Here is a 22,329-nt window from a genome sequence, read left to right on the forward strand (position 1 = left end):
CCTCTGGGACATGGATCCAACATTCTACCAACCGGGCTATCCCGACCACAAAGGTTCACTACATTATTGATTTCCTGCTTTTGATGCTTAATATTGAATCTATAACTAAAAAATAAATGCTTATAAAATATTTTAGGTTTTTATTTTTTTAATCAAATATTCTTAGATTAATTAGATATTAATCATATATTCTTAGATTCTTTTTAATGGTTCTGTATGTAAAAGTAAGTTTTAAATGAAAATAACTTATTATAAAACTGTGCTTATTCCTTTCCACTAAAATTATTTCTTTCTTCTCTCGCACTTTTCCATTTATGTATTTCTAGCAAATGAAAGACAGCGATAGCCTATGTTTGTATTTTCTTTACACAAAATTGCGCCTATTCTTTCATACTCGCAAAAGAGAAATTGAATGATAGCTCTTTTTTTCACCCTCAAGTCATACAACATAAAAAGAAAGGATATCTTTTACCTTTACTTGGTCTTCTTCCGATTCTTAATACGAAAATATGATGTAACTTCTACCAATAAATGCACTGTCAGTTGTACTAGGCAATTTGTAGAAGGAAAAGAGAAGAACAGAAGTGGAAATGTTTTCAACTTTTTGTTCTTGTAGACTAGTTTGTCCTAGAGTCAAACAACACGGAACTTTCTTTACGAACCTTCATGACAAATAAAACGCTGAAACTAGCGAAAACAGTCTAATCTTTTGTAGCATCAGCTATTTTATGGATACAAAATCTGCCAGTGAAAAAATTTCTCTAGAGTGTCACAAATAAGCTTATTTGTGTTGCCAAAGCATAATAAAAAAGTTGAGTAAACTTTTTTACGTAACATATAGTTAGATCAGTTTGCGTTTGAAATTGTTAATTTTAAAGGATGCTTCATTGATATAGGTTTTAAACATAGAAAAAAAACACGTTTATAGAATTTTAAAATTTTGCTTATGATTTGTTAGAGAAACGTTTATTTAAATTTCAAGAATACTTTTCTAACTTATTTTTAGAACTTCCAACCCGGAAGTGATTTCCCAATCCAGAGGTTTTTAACGATCTACACTGTTGTTTGGAATTTTTTTAAATAAATAAAAAAAATTGATTCTTTATTTTTCTTTTTTAGTTCAGGCAACAAGTTTTAAAAGAAATAAAAGATTGCATTTTAGTTAGGACGAACTACAACCAAAAGAAAAATCACTAAAAAAGAGAGTGAGTCATTAAAAGCAGCTGGTTTGTAATTAACGACCCGGAAATTCCAGCTCTCAACGTTTTTTAAAGTGGTAGATAAATAATAATGCAGTAAGAAAATGTCACCTAAAGACAATAATATACCTGTCAACTTTTACGCATTTGGCGTAAAATTTTATTTCTATATTTAAAGTGGTAGTGAAATGTATGTTTTCCATATATTTCTTGCATATATAAACTTAATTTATTATCTTTTTAGCCACCACTATTTTCAAAAAACTAAGCATATATATTAATATGTAATAGTGTCGTGGTAGTCCTCACATCCCGCCTATTTTAACTTATGCTTCTCCTGCCTGGGCAACAATACCGGCACATCTAATGAAAAAACTAAATCAATGCCGAAACAAAGTACAGTGCCCGCCGCTAATAAAATCACCGGATAATAAAATCAGCCGCTTTATAAAATCAAATCGGCAAGAACCGAATCGTTACAATATTAATACATGTTAAAAACATCCTTTAATAAAATCAACACCGCCGCTTTTTAAAATCAAAATTTTGACTACATAATAAATCAAAAGTGCGATATTTCAGCTTCTTTTGTCCTTATTTATAAAATTTTAATTTTTCGAAGTTTAAAGACTTTTTTAGAAGAAGCAATAGTTACTCACAAGCCTGTGAAACTGGTGTGGTTAGCACTTTCCTGCGATATTCATAGTGTAAGAGTTAAGGAAAAATGTGGGTGGTAAGCGGCGAGTTCATAGAAATCAATTTAACAGTGTCAATTCCTTGACTTGAATGAAGTTTGGAGAAACCCATCTCATTCAACAGGGGGTCGAAGGGGTTGAATTCTTATCTTACTTTTTATTGAATGAACCATAGAAGGGAGAGAAAGAAGTTTCTTTTGTTATCTATCTTAACAGAGAACATGAATAGATTTCCAAAAACTGTCTGTGCGCATGTTCCATATTATTTAGGCGAGGCCATTTGAGTAAATTATAGTTAGAGCACATATCATTTTTAAGTTCGTTTGGTGCTAAATTTTATCAGCATGCCGAAAAGGAAGGATTTGAGTCTTAAAGATAAATTCGAAGTGTTGCAAAACTATGATAAGCTTCCTAAATGTAGTCAACGTGAAGCTGCAATTAAATTAGGGATTTCCCAAACTGCTCTTTTCAACATTCTGAAACAAAGGATAAATATTTCTGAGGAAATAAAAAAGAATGGAAATCTGTCAAGAAAGCGTAAGCGTGAAGGAAAATCGGAGGAAATTGAAATGGCTCTGTTAGAATGGTTCAAAAATGCACGCGAACGAAGAATTCCAATTTCCCGTGGAATTTTATTTCACAAAGCACAGGACTTTGCTAACTTATTTGGTGATTCTGATTTTAAAGCTACAGATGGGTGGCTAACCCGATGGAAAGAACGCAACAACATTGTCTATCGTAAATTGCATGGTGAAAAGCAAGATGCTGATTTTAGCTCTGCCGCCGATTGGGTAAATGACGTGTGGCCAACACTCATCAAAGACTATAAACCAGAGCAAATTTTCAACACAGATGAAACAGGATTATTTTTCCGAGCACTTCCTGAACACACACTGCTGTTTAAAAATGAATCGACTGGTGGATGTAAAAAAATGAAGGAAAGACTAACCGTGCTGCTAACATGCAACATGACAGGAACTGTGAAAAAAAATCCTTTAGTGATAGGAAAGAGTTTAAAACCTCGATGTTTTAAAGGAGTAAAACACCTGCCCACCAGTTATGCCAACAGCTATAACGCATGGATGACATCCAGCATCTTCACAAAATTTCTTCTTGAATGGGACAAGGAGCTGAAAAATGAAAAGGTCGTTTTACTTTTAGACAATTGTTCTGCGCACCCTGCTGATGAGGACTTGAGTTTGAAAAACATTAAATTAGTGTTTTTGCCACCCAACACTACAGCTATTATTCAACCCCTTGATCAGGGAATCATAAGATCATTCAAGTTTCATTACAGAAAAATGGTTGTTCAAAAAATCATTAGTGACATAGACTGTGACAGCTCTTCGGAACTCTTAACTGCAAACAAACTATCGAAATCCCTTACGATTTTGGAATCAATGCATTTGATTCGTAACTCATGGGACATTGTTTCAACCCAAACAATATCAAATTGCTTTAAAAAGTGTGGATTAAGCACTGGTGATGGAGCTGATAACTGTTTCGAAGAAATGCTCAGCAATGAAGAAAATGATATGGACGAGAATTTTTCATGTTACGTAGCTATTGACGATCACCTACAAACATCAGGAGAAAAATCTGATTCTGAAATTGTTACTGACATCAAAAATTGCAAAGTTATTTCCAATCAAGAAATGGAGGAATCAGACTCAGAAGATGAAATAAACTCATCAGTGCCATCTTCAACGGAAGTCAGAAAAGCACTTAATGTATTGCGGCAAGCTTTAGAACAAAGAGGAGGAAATATCGAAAACTATAAAAACTTCTATAAACTCTCAAATGATGTTGAAAAGTTAATTTTAAATAGTGCAACTCAAGCAACCATTGATCGGTTTTTTGCAAAAGTTTTGTAAATTTAATCTTATATAGGGTTTTACTTTATTAAAATAATTAAATTAGTTGAATAAACCATTAATGTTGTCATTATTTCAGCTTTTGAAGTGTGTGCATTTAGAATATATTTTAAAAATGTGATTTTTTTTTTCAAATGTTGAATCGCCTCTTAATAAAATCAGCCGCTTAATAAAATCAAAAGAGCATAAAACGAATGTGATTTTAATAAACGGCGGGCACTGTACTCAGAAAAATCACCCCCGGCCGTTGGTTCATTAGAAATAAAAATATCCATCAAGACCTCAAAATTCCTCTCCTCTCCGAATACATCAACAAATTAAATGCAGATTTCTACAAAAAAGCCGAAAAATGCCAAACAGCCAACTTCAACAAGATCCTATCCTATGAAAACTATAAAAAAGATTGCCATCTCCGACCTATTGCAGCCTTCTATACATCTGATGCCTCATTTCATCATCAGCAACAGAAATAGAAGTAAACAGTCATAGCCGAAAGGATAAAGCACCCGCATACAACTACAAAGATCCCAGGTTTGATCCCAACTGATATCACTTTTTCTAAATATCATCAGAATCATCCATCCTTTCAGCATATCGTCAAATCTTTAGAAACAGCATAGTGCACAGCATCATCGATCGCAATAAAAATCATCAACTTTCCAATGCATCCGGAGCTACATCAATCTCATGTGTCATCTTGCAGTCTATTCTGAGCAGCTGAAAATCAAAAACACAAACTCTGAATATTTTACAGAACTTTAAAAAATCCATTATTATTAAAATCTAGAAACCTACTGTAAAAATTATTAAATAACATATTCCAATAGAACTGACAAATATGTATTCTACAAACAATGCCTGTAATTTCTGTTCTTTTTATATGTTCTTTTTTCTTATTTCCTGTCTTTTTAATCTTGCCACCACAATGTTGCATAATATAAAAAGTTTTCAAACTATCATGATGAATGGGTTAGAGGCCGCTGCGCGGCCCTTGCCCCCAGCTTGATTTAAATAAAGAAAGAAAGTGGTAGTCCTCACATAAGGGCCATTTAGGACTCAGATGCCCAGTTCTAAAACAACGAACGAACGAAGTGGTAGTCCTCACAAGCATTTTCAAAATAAAGCATATCTTTCTGCCTAAATTTGTAATTCAAGTTCTATATTACTATCGCTGGGAAAAATCATCCGCGTAAGGATTAAAAGTTGGCAGGCATGCAATAATGCTTGCTTTTCCGCCATATTATTATTTATACATGGTGGTTGTCAAAATATTTTTAAATCAAATTTTGAAACAGATTCTGCAACTACTTTAAATATTTGGGGAAATCTCTGGCTAAAAGCTAAACAAGTTGGTAGGTCCGCATTTTTTTCCAGCGTTCTTTTAAAATTTCTTTAACTTTTCACAAAAAATGGTAACATAAATATTGAATAATTCTTTTTTTAATTCAATATTTGTAGACAATAAGCCCATCTTTTTATTAATATTTTGAAATTGCGTTATAAATTTTTAAATAGCTCAAAATGTTGAAATTTTCTACATTTAGTCATTTTCTTAGTATTGAAAATAACAAATTTAGCATCTATAAAAACAAAAATTTCAGACAATAAAATTTCAGGGTTTGTATACATCTGGAAAATATTAATATCTTGTATCAATTTCGTTATAAAGAAGCCTAAAATTTCTTAGTACCAGCTTCTACTATCGAAATAAAATTTCATGCCAGCCACCTCCGATTCTATGTACATTTCAGAGATGCAAACTTGCTGCGGACAACGGATAAATATTTCAGAGGGGTAGTGTTTTATATGATTCTTATTTAAATAGATTAATTTTATGGTTTTTACTCATCTCTACTTATAAATAATTCAAAGATGTGATGTGATATGCCACTTTGTAACAGCCTGGACGTTTTGAATCTGTTTGAAAAGCATTCCTGCCAACTTTTAATCCTTTCGAGGATGATTTTTCCCAGTGGTAGTAAAATAGAAATAGAATTACAATATTAGGCAGAAAAATACGTTGTATTATGAAGAAGCTTAACCCGTTCACGCCGGGGTGACCCACCGGTGGGTCACGCTAGATTGTCTCATCTTGGCAGCGTACCGGAGTAAAAACTGGTAACAATACATTTCATTTTTTAGTTATTTTCCGAGAATAATAAAAATCCATAACTACCAATTGTTTTTAACGTATGCAATTTTTATATTGAATTGCTTCTTCGCCGTGATTAATTTCCTTACAGTGAATTGTTATTGTTGAAAACAGATTGACTCCTCCTGAATATTATCTAATATTGAAATAGTTCTTCTACCAGTATTTTCTCTTTTCCCGTACCAGTATTTTCAATTTTCCCGGCGTGAACGTGTTAAGCAGACAACCACGATCGTTCGTTCGTTGTAATGGAACTGTGCAACTGTGTGTGTGTAGTGGAACCCTTTTCCCATTCATCCTGAAATTAGACTAAGAAACATACCTGACGAAAATAAAGTGTGGGGCTCAAAATCGAGTTACAGACAACCAGGGTAGTATCATATATTAATATATATGCTTAATTTTTTTAAGAATAGTGGTGGTCAAAATCAGTGACAAATTGGCAGTTTGAATATTTCTTAATTTTTTCAAAATAACGTACCGAATCAGCATTGATAAAAATAAACTTCTGACGTTGAAATTTACTGCATTTGGACAATCTTCTTAGTATTTGTAAGAGAATGCACCAAATCAGAATTGATAAAAAATATATATATATCTGATGATATAATTTACTGCATGCAGTCAATTTCTTAATATTTTTTTAAATAACTTGCTAATCAACATTGATAAAAATAAACTTCTGACGTTGAAATTTACTGCATTTGAACAATCTTCTTAGTATTTGTGAAATAACGTATCAAATCAGCATTGATAAAAAAATCTGACGTTTAAATATACTATATTAAGCCAATTTCTTAATGTTTTTTTTAAAAATAACATACCAAATCAGCATTGATAAAAAAAAAATTCCGACGTTGAAATTTACTGCATTTGGACAATCTTCTTACTATTTGTAAAATAACGTACCAAATCAACATTGATAAAAATTTTTTAAATCTGATACTGCTTATAAATTATCTGCTATTCAAAACACCTGCCTCAAACTGAAACTCTTTTGATCTTTCTTTAAGCAAAAAAGATGATGACTTCATTATAGTGACTTCAAAAAAGTCACTCTAATACATTTTTCAATTCTAGAACTGAAAATGACATTGTATAATTTTCCTCTATGCTTCAAATTACAATGTGCCTCCTTTTAAGAAAAAGACATTTCAATTGCATTTTGAAATACTATCTCCAAAAATTTTGTGGAGTAAAATTTTCACTTTTTCACCCCATGCGGGTTATTTCTTAACAACTAAATATGACGACGAGCATTATGTAACTTAAAAGCATATTACAAATTTTTTTTCAAATAATTGTTTAAAGTATAGTTTGCTAAATCAGTGTCTAAAAAGGAAATTTCATAACTTCAATTTTCGATCTGTTATAGTATTTTCCTTAAATAGACAATAAAGAATGAAGGAAAAGAAAAAAATTCCAAAGAAAATTAAGATCTATTATGTTTTATTATACTTTTTCTATTTTATTTATCCCTTTTTGCGAATTTTCTTGCTTTCTTTGTGCCTTTATTTTATAGGATTCTATGTACTTGCAACTCATGTGCAGTTTGTAAAACTCATTAAATCTTAATTCCTTAATTTTTCTTTAAAGTGTTCTTTTTTCTTTCATTTCTTACAACTTCTTAGTATAAGTGATCGACTTTTAATGCAGCTTTAGCACTTAATAGTTTCTAAGAATTTTTCTTCCACTTCTGTTTTCCAGTTCATATTTGTTTTTTGTTTGTTTTTGCAATATGAAGAGTTGGTTTTTGAGTTCAATATTTCGACTAAAGAATTACAAAGAAATAATAATTCAGAGCCTTGTAAAAATAGGCTAATAATTCTAACTATTGTGCCCGGTGCATGGAGTTTGTGGACCGGGATTGCCTGGTCGGTAGGACAATGGGCCCATGTCCGAGAGTTCGTGGGTTCGAATCCAGCTGTCCGAAGACTCCCCGGGTAGTAAAGTGACTGATGCACGTTAAATCTGTCAAGTCGCAAAAGTCCTCCATGTTCCCATAACAAATCAATACCTCTGGGGGTACTGGTTTAGAGATCGATCGTTCTCTGATTCAGGTCAAAATTACGATCTGTGGATGAATGAATTTAGGTATGAATGGGTCTGCCCTGTAAACGGGTGCGACGTATGGTGTGGCAGAAGTCGAATTCTTGGCCATAGATGGTGCCACTGGGAAACAAGAACAATCGCACACCCTCTGCCTAAAGGAGGCATACGTCAACAACAACATGGAGCTTAATTCAGAGGATCCCTTCGGATCGACAGCCTGCTACTCTGAAAATAATTAAAAAAAAAATTTCAAATTTAATTTGAAAACATTATGTTTGCCTTGTTATAAAATGTGTAGAGACATATGATGTACCCTAATGTTGATTACAAGTTACATACCTGCCAATTTGTAATCCTTTCAAGGATGATTTTCCCCAGTGGTACTAAATTGAAATTTAAAATACAATTTTAGGCAGAAGCATTCGCTGTATTTTGAACAAACTTATACGGATTACCGCAACTGTTTTGCATAATAGTATATAAGCTTAATTATTTTAAAAACAGTGGTAGATCAAAAATATTATAAATTAAGTTTATAAATGAAAGGAATATATAGAAAGCATGCATTTTACTACCACTTTAAATATAGAAATAAAATTTTACGCCAAATGCGTAAAAGTTGGCAGGTATGAAGTTATAAGCATATAACTCAAAATACCGATAGTTGTAAATCTATTTGAAAACTTAATATTGTTATTTATATGTTAACCTGTGATTTTTTAATGTGAAATATATTGAACAAACTAGTAACTCTCTTAACAGTAGAATCATCATCATCATCATCATCATCGAAATATAACTGGGCGCCTGGGGCCGTTAGCGGCCTTTTTCCCATTCATCTTGTATTTAATCTTTAAGGTGGTTCTTTCTGGTAATTGGAATAAAAGGAAATCAAATATTTTGTATTTTAGTTAAAATTATGTCACTACAAAAATGAGCTGCAATCGGCCTGAGGTTTATGTCTTCTCTTAAGTTTTCGAAAGTAAAAATTTCGTTGAATCCTGCGGTGTCACAGTATATGGTCTTTTCAAAAAATCTGAAGTTTTGCTTTGCAATGTGATGATCTAAAAAATCTATGTTGAGGTCGCTATGCATGTTTTTATTGCGGATAAACCATCTTGCTTTTGTTATTTTCCTGAGGATTTTGTTCTAACAGTAGAATTAACCAACATCGCTCAGATATTAATAGTAATACATTTATGAATAATCTAGAAATCAAAAATTTCAGAATACATGACTTTAATAAAGTTAAAATTAATATTTTAGGGATTGTTAATGATTTTGATTTAAGACTACAAAAGGGAAACTATTGCATGTTTTTACACCAAACTATTTCGACGTATGGGCTAAGTGGCAACATACATAGATTAACTTTAATAACATCTCTACTGTTTCATTCTTCATATTAAAAATAAATGTACAAATGGAGGTAAAAAGGATGAAATAAAAACTCTCTTAAAAGTGACAATTTAAATACAAATTTTTTTGCGAACAAGGAAAAATATTTAAACTTACAATACAGTATTAAATCAATGAAATATTTTAGTTTCTCTGGTAAAGATAATGACATTCATAGGCATAAATGACATTCATAAATTTATTAAAAATGCTTTCGTTAATTTACTCATGTCAGCAATAAATAAGCTGTATTACTGTGTTAAAGATTTTTAGAAAAAGCAATGTAGAATTTTGATGCATGTCCAAGAAAAAAAAAACCTACAAAACCGCGCTATTTTTTTAAAAACAGAAAGAAGATTACAGGAGATACTTTAAACTTTCTTATACATTCTTAAAAAAATATTTCCTTGTGTTTCATGAAATATTTCTGTTCCAAATATAGGTTTATCCAAAAATTGTAACGCACTTAAGGCTGGAAGTTCTTCTAGTTAATTTAGTGAAGATAATCTGATGTTCTAAAATTCGATGAAAAAGTAGCCATGGTGTTTTTACTTTAATAGAAAAGTATATTGCATAAGTAGCGAATATTTAGTATATATAATATAAATCTCAATAGAATTCAGAATTAGATGTTTATTTTTTCCACTTTCCGAGGAAGGGCCTGCAAATAGAGTTCTTAAAGTTCAAAAAAGTTTTTCAGTGAATTCGGTGAAAAAAATTAACATAGAGTTAATTTTACATTAATAGAAAAATATATTTAATACGAAGCGAATATTTGGTATTTATAGCATGCATATCAACAGAATTAAGAATTACCATTTTTATTGTTTCCACTTTCGGAGAAGTTCCTGCAAATAAAGTTCTTGAAGTTCAAATACGTTTTTCAGTGAATTCGATGAAAAAAATCATCATAGAGTTAATTTCACATTAGCAGAAAAATATATTGACTCTGAAGTGAATATTTCGTATACATAGCATACATATCAATAGAATTAAGAATTACCATTTTTACTGTTTCCACTTTCAAAGTGCCTGCAAATAAAGCTCTTGAAGTTCAAATACGTTTTTTAGTGAATTCGATGAAAAAAATCATCATAGTGTTAATTTTACATTAATAGAAAAGTATATTGGATAAGTAGAGAATATTTAATACATATCACATAGATATCAATAGAATCCAGAAACCTCTGCTTTATTGTTTCCACTTTCTGAGAAGTGCCTGCAAATAAAGTTCTTGAAGTTCAAATAGGTTTTCTGTGAAGACTAAATCAAAACGAAACAGCAAGAATTTTGCATTTCAAATCAACATGCATTTCCCAAATGAAATTTTGCGGCACAGTTTTCAATTTCCTGTTCTATTTCCTTTAAAAAAATAACTGCCGTAGGAGTAAGCATGATTGGTTAGATATAGAATTTTCTCTTAGAATTGAGCATATATTAAGATTCTTTCTTATAAAATATAACGTATTGTGTTAGAAATATATTTGGTGTCTTTTAGTTAAAAATATATTAACTTATATAGCGTGTTAAAATTGATCAATAAATTAAAAGAAAACCATGTTTAAAGTATTTATACCATGCTAAGTTGTGTGTAAAATGTGTTAATTGTATTTATAGTAATCGAAAAATTCTATGTCAAATACGGTACAATAGATCGCTTAAAATTTTTTATACAGCTTAAAGTAAAGACAGGTTAATTTAATATTAAATTAAGGATACAGGTCTGTTACATTTGGTGAATAATGTAATTAATTCTACCCAAGATAAAAAAAATCAAATAAGCGTAGGCACCAAACCAAATAAATAACTATAGTTCTCATTGATAAAAATATGCGCTTACAAAATTTTAGAATAGCTCATTATGAGAAAACTAATTAGTAAACAAGACATTTATTTTCGTGAATTAAAGACAAATTTTGAAATTCATGCATTCTGCTCCTTTTGGGTTATAAGCAAACTTACCCGCTTTGCTCAAAATAAAAAAATAAGCGATTCTCATAAATAAACATATGTTCCTAAAAACAAATTTTCTTTTTCTTTCTGTCCTAGGAACCAATTAGTAAGCGTGCTATTTCTTCTTCTGATAAAATTCTTCTTCTGTTAAATGCTATCTGATAAATGCGAGGCAGTCTGCCACAAAACCTCTTCTCTCTCTTAAACTTGTTTGTTCAATCACACTACTTCATTTTAATTTTCTCTCAGTAAAAGATACTGAACCCCAACTTTCACCTTTCAGTTGCGCTTCGGCGATTTATTATTTATTTCCACTCAGATGAATTAGTTAGAGCCCCTAGCGGGGCTGATGCTAAGATAACCATCACATATGAGTATGAGTAAGTACTTTTTGATCTATCAAAGACTTTTTGAATGCCTTAACAGTGGAAAAAGCAATTAATTTCAATAATATATTATACCACTTTTTCCATAAAACCACTTTTTGTATTATTTCAATTTATAAATTCGGGACAAAACGGGTTAATTGGTCACAAGACTTCTTCTGATTAAAGACAAATGTTATGAATTACATATTCTGTTCTATTTTGTGCGCAATTTAAGCAACTTCACTTAAAAAAAAATTAACAATTAGCCAGCCGACCTAAGCAGAATCAAATATTTATTGTAAAAAAAATATGTGATTAAAATATTTTCGTTTAGTCCAAGTTATTTAGTAAATATGCTGTTTAGTAAACATGAAATTATTTAGTAAACATGCTGTTTCTCCTTCTATTAAGAAACTAATGATATTTTTCATACATTCTGTTCCATTTAAAGTGCAACTTAAACAGCTTTACGCAGAAGATACATATGATTAACTAAAAAGAGAAAATAAACAAAGCTAACAAACAATTATAATAAATAAACATAAGGCTTTAAAAACAAATTTTATCATCTTTAAGGACCCGAAAGTAATTATTCACAAGACTTTTATTCTGATTAAAGACGAATGCTATAAATTATACATTGCAGCCCATTTTATGCTGAATTTAAAAAAAATTTATTTAAAAAAAATTAAAAATTAAGCAGCAGAACTAAACAAAATGAACAAATGTGTATCATAAATAAAAATATGTGCTTAAAAATATTTTCGTTCATCTCTGGAACTAATTATTAAACATGCTATTTCTTCTTCTGAAAAAAGAGAATGACGTAATTTATACATTCTGTTCCATTTAAAGTAAAATGTAAAAAACTTTACTCAGAAGTTAAATATGAGCAAATTAGGCAAACGAATTGGAAAAAGTCAACAAGCAATTTACATAGACATACGTGCTTAAAAACTAATTTTTATTGTCTTTTAACTCTAGAAAAGCTAATTAGAAAACAAGGTATTTAACTAAAATTATCAGGTTAACTAATTTTTCTTCTAAAGTATAATTTATACAATTTTACCTACCCAAAAGAAAAAAACAATTAAGCAGATGAAATAAACAAAATAAACAAATAATTCTCATAAATAAGCATATGAGCTAAAACATATTTTTAATACGTTTCAGCATTAGAAAAAATTAATTAGTAAACAAGACATTTCATTTTCTAAAATCTCTTACAATTCTGATTTCAAAAATCTTTTTAATTCATTTTTAATTCATTCGCTTTTAATGTAGTTGTATATTTCACAATTAACGTCAGATATCAAATTAAGTAATAATTTTTTTATATACGATTTAAACAGCTTCACTGATAAGAAAAGCGCATACAACCAAACAAAACAAGAACACAATTTTCATAAGCAAAAATATGTGGTCAAAAACAAATTTGTATTATCTTTCATGTCTTGAATAACTTATTAGTAAACAAAACATTTGTAGTTGCTTCTCCATTACACAAAGCATAATTTATTTATATTAAATTAAACGAACATCTTATTCCAAACATGAATTATGCAATAAGAAATATTTTTCTCTTGAGAGACATTATTAACACAAACATTTTTTTACAAAAGATAATATTTTTAAAAATAAATACGCATAAAACCAAACATTGGTAGTTAAAACATCCGCGTTTTTCTGAACATTCGGTGCAAGAAATCACTTGAAAAGAATAGTAATGAAAAAGCATTGTTTTATGTTTATTGCTAAAAGTTTTGATGATACTTCCGAAACTAATAAATTCTATTATGTATAGTGATTTTATCGTCCAACTATAAAATTGGCCTTAGGAGTAAGTATCATACAATGAAAATATATGTTGTTTACAACTGTAGTAAAAGTCCGAATTGCACTGTAGAATGTATAGAAGTAAGAAGACACTAATACTAGTTCATGTGGAAAAAGTATATTTTATTTTACTTTTGATAGCTGTGAAACTTTCGTTTTTTGAAATAAAATGTTACTCAAAAACATATGTTTTTAATAAAAAAACATTAGTTTGCTAATAAATATTCAAATATTTTAATAAGTTTTCCTTTTCTTATAAAATTATGGAAATAAGGGAAAAATTGCTAATTAAAATTCATGGATCTAATAATTGTTTTTACTTAATTCCCTCTGATCAAAAAATTTATATTACATAAAAATTTTATCTTAATGACATTGGTGACGAATTTCAAAACACATATTTTTCCATTATTAATGTTAAACTTAATAGCAAATTTAGTTAATTATATTTTGATGTAATGGCTAGAGATTAACTCAAAATTTATTTCAAGACGTAAAATAAAGGTGATGAATCAATAAATAAAATTAATTTATTCAACAAAACATCACACCCAACATATTCAATCTTGCATATAGTGTATGTATATAAGCATCCATATTGGAGCATTTCAATTAGTTCCTGTTTATGAAATAAAACAGCAGTACGTGTTTTAAAGTGATGAATAGAAAATGCATAAAAATCAAAAATCAAATTCGATTTTCTTTTTAAAAAATATCACAATTGAAAAGTGATCAGCTTAAAATCATTTTTTTTACCGAACATCCTCAATTTGTCAAATTTGCTGATTAAACTAAACTAGTCTAAGAATATAAATGAATTTACCAGGACTTCCTGTTAAAAACTATCTTATTGTTATTTGTATCTTATTTACTGAGAGACTCCAATTCCACATATTAAATTTAATTTCCCTAATCATTTAGACTTGTTGAGTAGCTTATATTCTAAGAATTCAAATAATTTAACTTATAATTCGAAACAATTTGTTGCTGAAACTAAACTAGTATAAGAATATGAATGAACTGACCAGAACTTCTTGTTAAAAACCATCTTATCTTATTCACTGAAAGACTTAAATTCCACATGTTAAATCAAATTTTCACAATTGTTTAAACTTTTTATGTAGTTTTAAAGGACTCACACTTCCTTTTAATGCGAAAGGAAACTACGTTTTCGTTTTACGTAGAAACGATTGACTTTAACATTTTATCCTTTATAGCGAGGTTTTTCCCTCTTGTTTTTTCTGATAAATCCAAAACTTTACTATTACGAGACCTATACGATAAACTTTTGTTAAAGCAATTGAAAATCCTATTTCAATGTTACTAAGTTTTATTTCTGGAAACTCAATTTTTGAGCGTTTTTTGATAGCCTTAAACCCTGAAGTATTATTTCTCCTGGGAAATAAGAAATGTAAAAAGCTTTCCATTTCAATATCACGCTAAGTAGAATTCATTTTTATTTCGGATTTTAAAAAATAATATTGATAAAAACATAAAATTTTTTATTTAGTGTTTATAAAAATATTCCCCAGTGAGGAAAAATTGTTTTTCCCAAAAATTAAAAAAAATATGTATATATATATCTTCTTCAAATTGTTATTATTATTAAACTTTTATTATTTACACAATGATCATAAAAACTAATTTCTAAGCTTTCAAATAATTTATGGAGGATGAATATTACTTGATTTTGAAATAATTTGTTAATTTATAAAAATTATGGGTGCAGAGTTTATAAAGCATTTTATTTTTTAGGTAGAAAAATATTGCTGATTACGCGATTTTTTTAAAATTTTTTTAGTAACTTTTAAAATATTTAAGTTGTTAGTCCGTTCAAAAGCCCAGATATTTCTTCTGGGCAATATTATTGATAAAGTTTAAAATCATTTCATTGCGTCAAATGTAAGGCACTTGAACTGTAGCTTTTTTATTTTCCTTGGTGACACAGCTTCGAAAAATAGTGCCAATATATGATTCTTGGTTTAGTAAATTCATAGGATTTTTTACGTACCACTACTTCTAAAATCTAATGTGATACACCATTTTGTAACAGTTGAGCAGTGTTGAGACTTTTAAAAGGTTGGCAAAGTTAACTGAAAATCAGCAAATTTTCGTTTCTAATTCTCTGCCGCTTTTTGAAAATATTTTGCCGAATCCAGAGCGTTTCTACATTATGTAACAGTTAAGCCGCGTTGAGAGAGCCTTTTAAAAAGTTGGCAAATTTAAAGGAAAATCTGTGACACGAGCTCTTTTAAACAAAAGCTAAACTATTCTTTTGAATAAGATGATATGGACAAATGGATTAATGCACACTCAAGGCTGCCAACTATTACCTTTTTGTAACATATTTTACAGAGTGGTTGACTACCAAAATCTAAAGCTTTCAGAATTTTTTGGTAATTTTAAAGCCACAACTCTAGAAAGCTGAAAAAATGGCATTTCATGTACACTTTTGAACTATTTTTATGCAGTGGTGAGAGAAATAACTTTATTTACACATTATAAAGCAGAGAATCGTACATTAAAGCATAAACGTAGCTTTTACTCGACGAAATTTTCCCCAAAAAGGGCAGAAAGTTAGCAACCTGTATTTTCTGCAAAGGCTGAAAGGCTTATACACACAAGACAGAAAGGAGCAAAAACTGGTTGGTAAGAAAGACATCTCATTTTAACATAAATAAAATGTCTGTCACTATCAAGCGTTTTTTATTTATAACATTATATAAAGTAGCTACTATTTTAGAAAACATTGTTAAGCATCTCCACTGCCTGCTTACCTCAATGCTCAACCAAAACAGTGTTAAAATTCCTGATGAATGGGATAGGGGCCCAGGTGCCCAATAAAATCAAAACACTAGGACTAGAAAACATTGTTAAATAGTTTAGAAAAAACAATCGATTTACACCTTCCCAATACTAGCTATAATTGAAATGGTTTTACTACCAGCATTTCATTTTTCCGCCTTTCACCCTTGTACCCACTAACTACTACCGATATTCTTGAGTCTCAGAAAGTTTATTTAATTTAGTTTAGTTTATTAAGTTTAGTTTATTTTTTGTCTGAATGTACAAGTTTATTTAGGAACGTGTAGTTATAGCTATATACATATATATGATTATAGTTATATATACATATATATATATATATAGTTATATATACGTATAGTTATATACATGTACATGCCACAGCAACACGATAAACACATAGATTTGATCAAATTTCTAAGGTAGATGATCAACTCATGGAAGTTGTTAAAATAACAACTATGTAGGGTGATTTTCCTAAAAAAAGTAATTTGATCAAATCCCCTAACTGTTTCAGAGAAAATCAGAAATAATATTTTTTACATGTTACGGCCAATGTAATTAACGGTTGATGCTGACAGCCGCCGATGATTTTTAATAAGATCCAAGCAAATCGGTTAAAGTTAATATTCGTTAAAAAATTATCACATTTATCAGTTGTTATTATTATTGAAGGAAGCCAGTAAAGTTTGGTCTACTTATTTGGCTAAAGCCGGGATAGTCTGGTTGGCAGGGTGCTGGATTCACATTCGTGAGAATGGGAGTTCGAATCAAGCTGGCCGAAGTCTCTCGTGTAGTAAAAGGTGCTAATGCACGTAAAATCAAGTGGGCTACAACGTCCTCCATGTTGCCGTAACAAATTAAACCTCTAGAGGTACTAAATTGGAGATTGATCGTTGTCTGGTGTGGATGAATAGATGGCTGAATGAATGGGTCCACCCTATAAACGGGTGTGGCGTATGGGTCTGGCAGAAGTTGAATTCTTGGCCAGAGATGGTGTCACTGGAAAACAACAGTAGCACCCCCCTCACAATGCCTTAATGGTGTACGACAACTTATTTGGCAAGAGATTTCTAGTAGTAATGCATAATTGAAATTTCCCGCTCAAACAGCTAGAAAATATGAGTTGTTTGTTTACTTTCGATGCAGACGCCGGTACGTAGTGCGCTTTGTTGGTATTTTATGCGAATATTTCACGCTAGAAAGTTTTTTTACTTTGATGTTTTTTAAGCTCGTAACCATAAAAAAACAGATCGTGTTGGATTTTCCGGGCAAATGAATGCCGGACTGTGATTCTTAACCTTAATAAACCTCGGTGTAATTCATAATGAGTAATTGTTTATAGGGCATCAGTGATTAACTTTAAGCATCAGTGTAAAATACATCTGAAAAATATGTTACCTGTCAGTCGCATTAATCCTTAAAAAAATTAATGTAGGGCATATCAAGGGAATGTATACCGGGCATCAGCACTTAATTCTAAACATCAGTGTAAAGTACATCTGACAAATATGTAGCTGGCAGTTGCACTTAACCTTAAAAAACATCAGTGTAAGGTATATCAGGCGGTAACAACCTTACAAATATATCAGTGAGCATCCCTGCGGAATATGTGTGCACTTGTCTGCTCCTTTAACAATAATATTTAAGACAGAAGACTCTAACTTATCACATTATAACGTGTTGTCACCTTGTTCGTACTACGACTTGCGTACCAAAAAAGCAGGTAACTTAGTAGTCACTGAAGTGAATTTAAAAAAAATCTGGTTTGTACTGTACAATTGAATTGCAAATAATAGTAGCCTGTAGAGGGAAATCGACGGTAGATTTGAAACGAGCTATGCAAAAGTGTCTAAGATGCGTTGAAACAAATCTCACGCAGTACTCATAGCACTCTATTTACGTAGTACTAGAGTTGCACAACCGACTATTGGTGAGCAGTGGTGACTCAGTGGATAGAGCTTTCACCTCCCAATGAAGTGAAATGGGTTCAAATCTCGGCAATAGCTGATCTATTCGCATTCCGCACCAGGCTCGCACCGACCACAGATACTTTAATGCGATGCTGCGCACTCTCGGTCTTTTCGCAGACAGATTAAAGTGGTCACCCACAAGCTCCACTGACTGCTGCCAGTGATACTGTAATTTGGTTATTATTAATGAAAAGTATCTTACTATCAGTCCACTGCGGGACATGATGCAACCAAAAACATAAAAGAAAATGTTCCCCCGTGTAATCATATTATGAACAAATATGTTATTGAATCAAAGTTAGAGCTGATCGGGATTTTTTTTATTTTGAACACTATTTATATGAAGCATTTATGCTCTAAAAAACCTATAGATAAAATCATTCATTTTTACTTACATCATCAGTACTTTCAAACAAAAGTATTAACATTTTTTGGCTACACACCTTGAAAGAAATTCAATAAAAATATAAATGAATCCCCATCATCGAGCCTTTTTTTTCTCGTTACACTTAAGAAACATAGAGTGTTTCAGGAAAAATAAATTTAACTGTCTTACAAATTGTGTAAAATAATGGTAAAGATGGAAATTGGATATCGAGAAAGACATGTGATGAAAATCAACAGTTTAACTTCATGGTGTCATTAGAAGGTTTTTTGGAGTAAATAGTAAATAAAACTTAGGATTTATGTCTCTTCCAAATTTATACTCATTTTTATGTTTTTCAATAAAAGATATTTTCAAATTTCTCTTAGATGTGAGAATATAAAAATACGTTTTATAAATGCGAGTACATAAATATACTCGCAAATGTCTTTTAAAGATAAAATTCTCAAAGTAAAGTGCATTATTAAGAATAATGCATTCAGAAAACACTGTACATATCTTTCTGTATTTACAGTAAAGATGTCTATGTTTTAAAAAAGGCCATACTATTATCTAGATAGGAAAAAATACGCTATGCGGGGATTTTTTTAACCCGTTTTGTCCCGAGTATATATATTGAAATGATACAAAAAGTGGTTTTATGGAAAAAGTGGTAAAATATATTATCGAAATAATTTTTTTCTCCATAGTTAGAGCATTCAAAAAGTCTTTGATAGATCAAAAAGTACTTGCTCCTTATAATTCTAGATCTAATCAGAAATAACTAAATCATTGTGGTATCTGAGAATCTTTTAATTCCCCCAGATAAAAGAAATACTGAAAAAAGTTTCCCACCACAATGAATGTCTTTGAAAAAAGGAACTGTCCTAAATATATGACGCTGGGCGTTAACCGGTTAAATGAAAAAATAAATTTTATTTGGAATACATGTGGTGGCTTAGAGGACAGAGCGTTCGCATCGTAATCAGGTGAACCGGGATCGAATCTCAGTGATGGCTAGTCGATACGAACACCGCACCCGGCCATCACCGACCACAGCGCTGACGTAAAATACCCTCAGTGGTAGACAGATCATAGGTTAAAGTTCCCTTGCCATCAGACTAACCGTGGGAAGTTCTTGTGTCTTTCCTCTCCATATAACGTAAATGCAAGTTAGTTACATCGCAAAAGTTCTCCACAAAGGCTAATTTCAACAAATATTTGATACACGAGTTCTCTTGTCTACTCGATTGGGCTCAAAATTACAAGACTACGAAGTTGAGGAGTGGTAGTCATAAACTCAAAACTTGATCGCCTGTTCAACGACAGTAATAAAGTAAAATTATTCAAACATGATCCATGGTGGCTCAAGGGATGGACCTCCAAATAAAATAGCTAGATTCGAATCCTTTCAATGGCTGGTTGATATGAATTCTGCTTCCGGCTCGCACCGGCTACAGTGTTGACGTGAAAATATTTTAAGTGGAAAACGGATCATTGGTAAAAATCCCCTTGTCCTCGGGCTAACCGTGGGAGGTTTTCATGGTTTTCCATTGTAAGCAGTGGTGGCTGAAGGTATAGAGCACTTGTCTCCTAAAAAAGAATTAGGTACATATACCAGTGGAGGGAGCCGTGGACAGAGCATTCGCCTTCCAATGAGGTATACGGGGTTCGAATCCAAGCGATATCTGGTCGATACGAATTCTGCCACTGACTCACACCGACCAGAGTTCTAACGTGAAAATATTCTCAGTGGCAGACGGATCATTCGTTAGTATCACCTTGCTGTCGGGCTAACTGTGGCAAGTAGTATACTATTTATATCTGGACTTATATCAAATACTACTATATATAAATTAAATTATATATCGTCTAATTTACTCGATTAAAAGCTTCATTCGCTACAAAAATATCTAAGTAGGATATTACAGTCAACATATTTCAAACGTTAAAAAACAGGCACCCATTTTCAAGACTTGCCAGACTTGAATAAGAAGAAGAAAATTTTATTCGAAATCTAAAACATAAAGTTGGCAACAAAAAATGGAAAATGAAGGTGAGAAACAAAACTGAAAAAATCTTATTAACTGGGAGAGAAAAATGATAAAAAACAAAACAAGAAAAATCCCTTTGGCCAAAGGGGCAAATCAGGGTAAAATGCTTTTCCACGTACTATGGAGTTTTGGGCATAAATTCAGTTTCGACAATACTAAAATTATTTCCACCCTAGTCACATTAGCTCATCTTGATGCCTGGGAATCTTTCTTTATTCTTACTAATACCGATCCCCGTGTTAACTCGTTGAATGCCACGCTAATTTTACATGACTTGCACGTCTGGCCACGCGGTAAATATCTACAAACTAAATTTGCAAATATTAGACAGATTTTGCTAGTTTTTTAAAAGGTTCAGCATGACATATCTGAAAAAAGTGGTGAATTATAGAATCCTGCGAATTGTTCAGAAATCATGGTGGATAAAAATCTACTAAATTGAATTCATTAAACCAAGAATCACAATTAACAAACTGCCACTTGAAAATATTTATTCGCTGTCCGGAGCAAGTTGGCATCTCTGTGTAGATAAATAAAACTATTTTTGTGTGTTCGATATTGCATAAATTTCTTCAAACCATTTTAGTAATTATAATAAAATAAAAAAATTAAAAATTTACTCGAATTATGCGTTTTTAATAATCTTGTCTTTGTCGGTCGTGGGTGACACTCGTGGTGCTACGAACAAATTCAGTGCCGGTCACCGGTGACCCCCATGGCACTCAGCGTGTTAACCACATTAGTTCCTCACCATCTCTCCATAGCTCATGGAAAAGCATTTTATCCTGACATAAAATTCTATATTTCAAATCCCTTTTGCTTCTTCTCATTTACGTTTGGAAAGTCTTTAAAATTGGTGCCTGTTTTTGAGAGCTTGAATCACATCGACTGTAATTTTTATTTATATATTTTTGAAGCGAATGAAGTTTTAATTAAGTAATATCTTACCGTTTAAATTTTTTGTGATTTTTTTGAATTGGTTCATACTTGAACAACAATAGAATTTCAAATATTTATTCGTCGTGTGGCACAAATTGGGTAATATCATATAGAGCGTGATATTGAAATCGAAATTATTGTTTGAGTCTATTAGTTAGAGTAGGGGTTACGTACAAACTCTATCGAAAATTACTGGTAGTCGGGCAAGAAGTTATTATAAGAACTTTATGTTTAATTTGAATCTCTGAAAGAGTATCAGTTTCTTGCGATGGAAGGACAAATGTCAATATGTCTATTGTTATAATTACATTAAAGTTAATTACGCTAATCAAAAAACTATTTTTAAATAATTGTCGCCACATTTCACTATACATTCTACGTAACAGTCAACGTGACAGTTTAAAAAGCAACCTTATTAATACATTATAATTTTTTTCCCTGTTATGCTTAGGGGGTTAAACAGTTGAAAATTATTATGATTGAAGATTAAACATTTTTCTATGCTAATTATTTTTTTTAATTACTGATTTTGGATTACTGATTTAATATTTACTGCATATAAAGATTTTACGTCTAGTTTTTAATTGAAAAAAAGAAACTTTAAGGAATTAAACCAATTTTTGTAAATTTAACCATATATATACATATATATATATATATATATATA

The 22,329-nt window shown here is 31.0% G+C and overlaps 1 protein-coding gene across 1 annotated transcript; it reads left to right on the plus strand.

The window, feature by feature from the left end:
• The first annotated feature begins 2,238 nt into the window (after positions 1-2,238).
• LOC122272875 (tigger transposable element-derived protein 6-like) lies at positions 2,239-3,768 on the plus strand. Its single transcript, XM_043056910.2, has one exon. The coding sequence runs from the start codon at positions 2,239-2,241 to the stop codon at positions 3,766-3,768; it is 1,530 nt and encodes a 509-aa protein (XP_042912844.2).
• The last annotated feature ends 18,561 nt before the right edge of the window (positions 3,769-22,329 follow it).

Source organism: Parasteatoda tepidariorum, chromosome X2, assembly GCF_043381705.1.
Source record: "Parasteatoda tepidariorum isolate YZ-2023 chromosome X2, CAS_Ptep_4.0, whole genome shotgun sequence".
NCBI classification, from domain to species: Eukaryota; Metazoa; Arthropoda; class Arachnida; order Araneae; family Theridiidae; genus Parasteatoda; species Parasteatoda tepidariorum.

Bases quoted from the DNA above. Each gene is read 5' to 3' on its own strand.
- LOC122272875 (XM_043056910.2), top strand. From the start codon at position 2,239: ATGCCGAAAAGGAAGGATTTGAGTCTTAAAGATAAATTCGAAGTGTTG.